This window comes from Egretta garzetta, unplaced genomic scaffold, assembly GCF_000687185.1.
Source record: "Egretta garzetta isolate BGI_Z169 unplaced genomic scaffold, ASM68718v1 scaffold638, whole genome shotgun sequence".
NCBI lineage: Eukaryota > Metazoa > Chordata > Aves > Pelecaniformes > Ardeidae > Egretta > Egretta garzetta.
The window spans coordinates 665408-674218 of record NW_009260676.1 but is presented as its reverse complement, the minus strand read 5'-3'; the positions used below and the strand labels follow the sequence as shown (position 1 = coordinate 674218).

The following is an 8811-nucleotide window of genomic DNA, read 5'->3' as shown; positions in this document are numbered from 1 at the left end:
CAGGAATACTTGGTTCTCCACCACCAAGCCCTCTCCATTAGCCCATTCTTCAACGAATGCTTATGGACCAAGAAAGAAATTTTTTTTAAAATAACCTTCTAGTTAAACAGGGGCAGCCTGTGACTGCACAGAACCTGGCGCAGAAAAAGAATATTTCTGCAACCATTTACTTCACTTCATAAGGAAACCCAGAGCTGTGTAGTTCAGCTGTCCATAAATACATCAGTACTGACTCACGCTTCTCTCTCTGACTGAGCTGACACCGCAGTCTGCTTACGTACCTCTTGGCTGTATAGTAAAGGACGATTCAGGTTTATTGCTTTGACTGATTTGTTCTGAGTCAGGGCTGTTGCTATTGCTATTAGACACTGCGGCCCCTGGAAATGAAAATAAATAAACTCTTTAGAGAAACCTGTCCAAGGTATAGATCAAGCTACCGAATTACCATGACTTCTTAGAACTGATTGTCAGAAGATCAAATACTATCAAATAAGCTCGGATTGGAAATACTATCATTTCTGCCTCCATGTACTCTGGAGAGATGCAAGTGCAGCAGGCAAGTATTTACAGACACAATGTATTTTCTGATAATACCAATGCCAACTCCCTACGGAACAATAGAGTGCAATTATACTAAGAAGTACAATGACCATGAAATTTGGAAACTCAGGGGAAAAAAAAGCAAGAATAATGCATCTCAAAGATACTTGTCCATTTAATTGATCCTGTATTTTGATTTTCCTGATTTATGCATTCAAATCGGCTTGTGTGTGTTCCCTAAGGTCTTTGGTAAAAGTCTTAGGCAACATTTATCCAGTAGGTAATTTCATCCTAAATGTGAATTAATGTGGCACAGAGTAGTGAGAGCCTAGAATACGGGCCAGTTCAGATTTTTTATTTCCTTCTCGTCTGCTCACTAATTTATATTTACGCTATTTTCCAATTAGGCTGGTCTACACCCAAAGCTATTTCATTCTAAATCAGTTTTCTACCAACTCCCTACCAAGCATAAACATATTAAGCTTTCAAATAAATCCTACACTGGCTACACTTCCCCTGTTTATGTTTTCGTAACACCCTTCGCAGTTTCTGAGAAGTATTTCCCCTTCTAAGTTTAGGAGCAAATTGTGTAATTCCAGGAAACAAATATAATAGAATTTTTCATCGGATCCCAGCTCTCTCCCTGCCTCCAGGTGACAGTCATAACTGTGAGGTTACAGTCAAACTTACTCCATCTGCCCAACATACTCCTCATTATCTCCTGCAAAGATGAACACCCTTAACAGGAAGGCTGGGAGTGGCCCATCTTAATTTCACTCCCAGCTTGGTTAGAGCATTCTCCCGGAGGGTGAGATACAGGACAGAATTCTCCCAGGCAGGAAGAAGAACGACTTCCCCCTTCTGGCCCCTCTGATGCGATCACACAAGGACGCACACCCTCAGTCAGGTGCTAGGACCTCGCACCAGGAGGAGGTGCACAGGTTTTTAAAAGCCATCCATAGGGTTTTACAGGCTAGAGCGGGAAGCACCCTGCTTAGTGCATTGACCCATTTCTACCCTCCTGACTTTCCCTGTGCACATGTAAGAAGCCTCAGCGCCCAACTGTAGGAGGTGGCGAGTTATCCAAGATCAAATTGGGTGCCTTTCTACTCAATTCAGCACTCTTGTGCCTATGTCCTTTATGGATCAGGCTCTGATAGGAGCAACACAGCTATGGGACTGGGTGACTTTCAGGCATTATAGCACTGCACACTTTAGAAGGAAAAGAACCTCCAGGGAATAAAAAAAAAAAAATAAAATCCTTTCTTCAACATGAATTGCACAGGACTTAGAAAACCAAAAATGAACAGCAGAAACAAACCTTGGAAAATGTGAAAGCCAAGCACCTGAATTCCCAGGGAGTAGTGGTTCTAATATATCATCAGTGATGACTTCACGTGTTTTACGCAACATGCCTTTCCAAGTATGCATTGCAGTATTGTATATTGTGTTACCTCCAGCTAGCACAAAATGTAAAATCAATGACAACAGATGGCATTTTCCCCTAACTAAGCACTGCAGGACCTTTGTGATGCTCTTGAAAGACTCATATCATTGCTGATAATTTTATTGGGCTACTCACCATATCACAGTCTCCAAGATCCAGGTTCTCTAAGGTTGAATTAATTTGTAGCATGGAAGCAAAGAACATCCCACCTTTGTTTCCTATTTTGTTTCCAGTCATTCTCAAATACACAAGAGTTTCATTCCTCTAGACAAAATCAAGGAAAAAAAAAAATCAATTAATTTTAAATGGCCTGAGAAACAACACTGTCCTTTTTCTGTGAATCCAGCCGGTTGTCACACAAAGACAAAACATCCCTCCAGAAGAAGCATGTCTAAGTGATAACACTGACTAAGCAGTTGGCTCAGGCTCCCCACAGTGGAATCAAACATATGAGAGTCTGGAAGCAAAACTCGACTATTTGAAAAATTTGTGTTTCTCCCAAGTTCACAAATTTCACGCTCATGAAAATAATCCAGGCAGATATTTCTGCCTAAATTGGTAGCTGACATGCAAATTATATCAAAACTGATTTAAATCTAGTAAGCATATTCTAAACAAGAATATAATTGTTATTATTTTTCATAGTCTTTTAAATCACATGACCAGTCAAAGCTCAGTGAAGCCGGTCGCCTTTGGTAGGATTACTTGGTGCACAGTCAAACCAGTCTCTGCTGGACTGGAGACTTCACTGGCAATATAAAGTTCTGACCAGAGGTCTAGAAAAGCCAGCATTTTTCCCCTCACCCTCCACAGAATTTCAATGGATATGAAATATCTATTCACTGTTAAAGCCCTAAATGCAACGCAGAGTGCTTTTGTATTTTTAATTCCTCAGTACTACTCAGTAATCGCTCATTACCAGAGATTACGATTGATTAAGTGATTACAAAACAAGGAGTTCTGTGAGCAGCAGAACTAATGAAGCCTGGTTTCATATGGTGTTTATGTCTTCCACATGTTCCCAGTATTCCTTCCCCCAGTGTGATATCTTGCTACAGCATCTTCTTCCTTCTCCCTCCCTCAATCACAGCCCCCCTTCACCCCCAGACCCCTTTGCACCCCACAGCCAAGGGGCTGCCTGGCTGGTGGGGTCCTGCTGCCTGCCTGCTCAGCAGACCCAGCGAACACTCGAAGCCCAGTGTTGTACAATCTACTGTACAGCCTTAGAGTTTTGGAGGCCTGTCAAATGTATTTGGAATGGGTTCAGAGCTCAAAGACTGTGAAGGAGGAAGAAAGAGCTCACGTGAGTCTCATTTCACAAACATAACAAATCTTACACACAAGCCTGGTTTCCTTGGGAAACCACATAAAAAATAACAAACATGTTTTTCTGCTGCTGGTGTAAGGCAAAGTTTTGAAAACATGTCTTCAGACATCTTGAATCAAGACAAATATTGACATCAAGGTACAGGCAAATTTCATACAATTAAAAAAAAGGGAAAAAACTGATGGCATTATACATCCTATAACATAACATAGCATTTTTCACACAGAAAACCCCAGCTGTGATAGTTGTGATAATTAAGTGTTAATGGCAGCACAGTGCAACTTTCTCTTGTGTGAAATCTGATTTCTGAAGTCTGCCTTGGGAAAACAAGCAATCTCTGTGATACAGCAAAATGCTGAATGGATTGAAGACAGAGGGCCCTTTCAGCCGGCTCTGATGTTGGCAGGACAGCCAGTACTGTTCATCAAAAGCAAAAATATCAAACTACATGCCATTGTCCAAATCTCCCAGAGAAATACTCACGCGGAGTGCTCCTGCTATCAGCTCTGCTCCACTTGTGCCAATATCATTAAGCATCAGGTTAAGGTACCGCAGAGTGGAGTTTTCCTTAGGAACAAACAAAGCAGAAAGCAATGAGACTTTTTTCCAGAGCACGTCTGCATTTTTCAAAAAGGAAATGTGTCATATACGTACTTAAAACCTCCATTCTTTGCTATATTTCAGGCAGCCCCTGATTTGAAGAAGTAATTAAAGACTACCAAAGAATGTCAGATGATGATGGAAGGGCAGAAAAACATGTAGTGTGTAGGCCCTCATGGGGCTTACAGAAACCACCTAGCAAGCTGCGTGCTCAGCATGACCGAATGAGGCAGGTGGCCAAGCTCAGACGCAGACCTTCAGGCATTTTGTGAACTTAATGGCCCTCCCTGAGCTCCAGGAACCCAGGCACTGAGTGGCAACTCACCATCTTAGAATCATAGAATGTTTTGGGTTGGAAGGGACCCCTGGAGGTCATCTAGTCCAACCCCCATCTGTATTCTGGTGCTTACAACGACAGAAAGGCAGCATTAAAGTTTCCTATGTTTAGACCTCCCAAAAGACTGAGAGAGATGATAAAGTATCTAAAGCAAAGGCCCTGGCACACTTGACACTGCCATTACCTCCTTTGCTGAACTGAACTGTAAGCCTAAAAGCCCCACAGTTTGTTCCACCGTTCTTTCTTCATGACCATGCAATGGTTTTCTACCAGACATTCAAAATCTCCCCAGAGAACACAATCTGAGATTCTGGTAGGATGGATCTGGATGTAAAAACCAAATTAATGGAATTTTGACAAACCAATGCATTCTTGTCCCCAATTTACCACAGATAAATATTATCATAGCCAAATAAATTACAAGTTGCTGAATGATAAACATCATTTTGGCACCTGGAGTAATGTTGCCACGTGCTTTGCTCCAGCATCAGTCAATGTATTACACCTAAGATCCAAACCTGAAAAAGATGAAGAATGAAGCATGTGACAGATGCGTATCTACAATTAACTGGTCTCTAAACAGAAAGAAATAAAGACGAACTAAGGCTGAAATCAAGACTGCTTATGTTTTCTTATATTAGTACAGCAATGTCAAACACACGAAAAAAGCTTACCTGTGACAAATACAGTATTGCATAAGACAGAGGCAAGAACTTGAAGATCGTCATCTGTAACTCTCTGCACAGGCACTAGACGATTATTTCCAGCTATTTTTAATGTGATCCCTTCTGTCCATCTGCTGTAACATAAAAACGTAAGCACATGGGGAGAGGTAAAATGAAAGAGAAAAATTAATTCTCTCTCCAGATAAGAAGCGTACCCATGCTTGACCTGGTTGATGTGTTTGCATGCAGCTAGCGGCTGCCGCTACCTTTGGTAACACCACGACACAACGTGATTCAAGCTGTACCTCAGCACTGTCCTTTTCAATATTCTGAAGACACTGCACAGTGGCAAGACCACACTTAGCACACAGGCTCAGAAAGCAGGAAGAAGCAAGATGAGGGGAAGGCAGATGGAAATAAAGATTATCCTGGAGGTTACATCACCATCTCCTTTTTACTTGTTCTCTTTCCTTTATTTACTCTATCCCCCCTCAGGATTAAAACCTAACACAAACCATTTTACTACACTGTATCTTCTCAGGTTTTCCCTCTAAAGGGCAATTAACTTTGGCCCCAGAAGCACCCATGAGAGGAAGCCCTACCTAACCACATAACAAGAGAGAATTTGGGTGGTTAATACCTTGGCAGGATTCAGAGGTAGTTCAGGGAAGCTTTACTAGCTGGAAGCTAACTGAATGCAGCTGAGGCTCTTTAAACAGGAGCGAGACAAAAGGAAAGGAGTTAGGATGACTAGACACCGGGTTTGGCTTCTTTAAGGGACACAAAGGCACCATCCTGTGCATTTTTCACTTTTTTTTTTTTTATTTCACTGCTTGTAAAGCTGCCCAGAAGGGATATATAGCTACAAGTTTCTGCCAAGATGATGTCAAGATGAGTCAAACCAGAACTTCAGCAGTACATGGTAAATATGATTTGCGTTTAAGCCTGAAACTGCATGAACTTTCTCATTGTTCGATTCCTTGTCCTGCTGTCTTGTTTAAAGCGTTCAGAAGCATCTGGAACACACTGTTTGTTATTTCCTTACATTTTATCATTTTTATCAGCTTCTTGAAGCGCATGAGCAATGAAGGGGTTTTCAGGTTGGCCCAAGTTTTGGCAGGCCCGCACATAGTGCTGGTGAAGATCTGGATGAACTGACATGACCTGCTGGAAAACAAAACAAAGCGTTACTGCAGAGTTGTGGCAGCCTAGCAACATCACCATGGACCCCAGTGCTGTTGAGCTGGGCTCTGCATAACAATAAAAATGGGCTCGGTCTGAAAAGGGTTACAACTCTTGGTATGCAAGGCAAGAATAACAGACAGACACAGTCTGGCAGGAAAAGCATGAGGAAAAAATGTGGATTTGTGGATGTGTTTTTGATCCACCGTAGCATAGGATCTGAGCTAACAGAGAAATAATATTCATACAGGCAGGTCTTTCTTTCCCTGTAAAGCAGCTGGGCCCCCACCCTCCGCAGGCCTACCTGAGCCATCAACGCCTGCGCCCTCGCCAACCCATGCTGACCAGCTGATGGGAGAGTTCTGCCCCGTGGCCCAGCCAGGCTGCTCCAAGGTTCACAGTGTTTGGAAACGGAGCCCGTTTTCAGGGAGGGCATCTGGGCCCTCCACCAAGAGGGAGCGGGTGAAGATAGCCATGCCCAGCCTCTATGGGGAGGGGAGTTTCAGCAGCTTACCCCAGGAATATTTACTTACTTGTCTGCCTGTGGTCTCCCAGGAGATTTTGCAAAAATTTCTGTGGTTACACAGATTAGCAGTTACTTCAAAGGTGCCTGTGCCAGTCCTTTCCACCGAATAAATCCTTCTAGGGACTTCACTCCTGTCCCTGTATGCAGAAAGGGGTGGGTTGGGATCGCACCCTCTCCTGTCACACAGTGCGTGGGGCTCACACCCAAGTACTGAACTCAGAGCCAATAAAAAAGAAAATACCCTCGTGCAACATCTGAATTAGATGGGGAAGCCCAGCATGGGTCTCTCCCCGTGGCGGTTGCTTGGTTCTTCTTCCTCATCCTGGTGGCACCTGGAAACCACCCATCTCTGGAAACGTGACGTCCTCCCAACACGGTTACGGCAGCAGAGAAAAGGGCGTTGGGTGGGAGGCGACTGACAGCTGCCTCTCAACCTCCACGTTTTCTCCTAGCGTTCCTTAAATGCCAGCTGAAAGGTTTCTTCTGTCCAGGCATCAGAGGTTGCTCAGGTAGTCACCCCTTCCCACCTCTTGCTCTTCTGCTATCAGCAACAGTACAGCTTTGAGTGCTATCAAATACCGGATTCACTGGCATCTCTCTGGCTTGGGAACCCCTAAGCATCACAGAAGAAGGTGCGACCTTTTTACAATAGGATTCTTCCAGTTTTACAATGAGCATAGCTGAAGACAGATCACAGTCAGTGTTTGTAAATACAGACCTCCAAGACTCGAGGAGGTTGCTTGGTCCATCTTCCCCGACTTCACAAGGTCACACTCCGAATTTGGCTGTTGGGGCACTTCAGGGTGCACTGGAATTCAAAGATATGGTCCTGCTGTATGTACTGCAGGATTTGATCTCAATGAACACAAGCAGCTTTTTGCAGAGGTTCAAACCGAAACTAAATGCTGAATTTTGCCAGTATTTATTTAGTGTAGGAAGGTTTTTGCATACCATTGATTTCTAATGTTTTTCTCTTCTGAAATTAAAAACAAGGAGCAGAGATGGCTGAGCCTCAGCAGAGCCAGGAGGCCAGAAGAGGGGGCAGTCACTGCCCCAAAGCTGACTCTGTTGATTTTGAGGATGACCACCATCAGACTGCACAAGAAATACCAGGGAATGAAGTGCCAGAGAATGAACCTCTTTCTCCCACAGGCATCACAGACAGGATATTTTTCACTGCTATAGCCAAAAAGCAACCATCTCACCAGGGGTCTTGGGTCTAGAATATCTGGAAGAGCTGCACGTGGAAAAGAACCTGATTGTAAAGCATCCCCAGAGACATCAATCGCCCGAGGCACCTGAAGGTACTCTGCTTGGGTCAGGATCACACAAAAGACATATGCGAAGAACTGGGGGAGCTGAAATGCCTTCTGAGGTTGGATTTAGGTGACAATCCCCTCTCTTGTAGTTCGCTGCCAGTTATCACCAAGTTGCAGTCCTTTTGTCAGCTCAGGCTCTATAAACCAAACTTGCACAGAATCCCAGTGCTGACCTGTGAATACCTCCACCGTGTTGAACTGCTTGGCCTCTCAGACAATAATCTCAAGTGTTTGTCTAAAGAAATAATGAACCTTACAAAACTCAAGGAAATTTACCTCCAGAAAAACAGATTTGAAAGTTTTCCCAAGGAGCTTTGCCATATCACTGATTTAGACATAATAGATCTGGAACAAAATCTAATCAGTCTCATCCCAGAAGAGGTAAGCTTTTTGACAAACTTAGTTAAGCTATTTTTAGCTTTTAATAACTTATCCTCCATTCCTCCTACACTGCAACACTGCCAGAAGCTGGCTGTGCTGGATCTGTCTCATAATCTCCTGCACAAGCTTCCCCCAGGTTTGAAGAATCTCACTGAAATGAGAGTAGTCGGATTGTATGCTAGCAGCCTGGACAAGTTCCCACATCAGACCTGCTGCTGGCCATCCCTTTCCCATGTTTATCTGTGGAACACAGGACTGCGCACGGTACCTGGGTCCTTCACCAGATTAACTAGTGTCAGGATACTAGATCTGAGTGAGAATTGCTTTGATGAGATTCGTAAAGGAATATGCACTATGAAAAATCTGGAAGTATTGGCCCTGGATGGCAATCAGATACAGGAGGTATTTGCTCCTTTGTTTTCATTTTTGTTTTATTGATACCTCCCTTCTGCAAAATCTAAGTTCTTCACTACAGCTGAGTGCCACC

General features: G+C 43.5%; 2 protein-coding genes across 3 annotated transcripts in view; one reads left to right on the top strand and one right to left on the bottom strand.

Annotated features, from left to right (window-relative positions):
• LRRC34 (leucine rich repeat containing 34) overlaps positions 1-6089 on the bottom strand; it is a 10545-nt gene extending 4456 nt beyond the window's left edge. Inside the window, exons 1-6 of one of the 2 annotated variants that reach the window (XM_035901177.1) lie at positions 5962-6089; positions 4926-5047; positions 4705-4769; positions 3798-3881; positions 2123-2251; positions 282-377 (exon numbers count right to left, since the gene is read on the bottom strand). In XM_035901177.1, coding sequence (XP_035757070.1) covers positions 282-377; positions 2123-2251; positions 3798-3881; positions 4705-4769; positions 4926-5047; positions 5962-6077 — 612 coding nt within the window. In that variant the 5' untranslated portion in view covers positions 6078-6089. Of the gene's footprint in view, positions 1-281; positions 378-2122; positions 2252-3797; positions 3882-4704; positions 4770-4925; positions 5051-5961 lie in introns of both variants that reach the window. The other variant, XM_009645771.2, reaches the window with a different exon arrangement.
• A 1536-nt stretch (positions 6090-7625) lies between these two features.
• LRRIQ4 (leucine rich repeats and IQ motif containing 4) overlaps positions 7626-8811 on the top strand; it is a 4781-nt gene continuing 3595 nt past the window's right edge. Inside the window, 3 exon segments of the mRNA XM_009645783.1 lie at positions 7626-7815; positions 7818-7888; positions 7890-8726. Coding sequence (XP_009644078.1) covers positions 7626-7815; positions 7818-7888; positions 7890-8726 — 1098 coding nt within the window.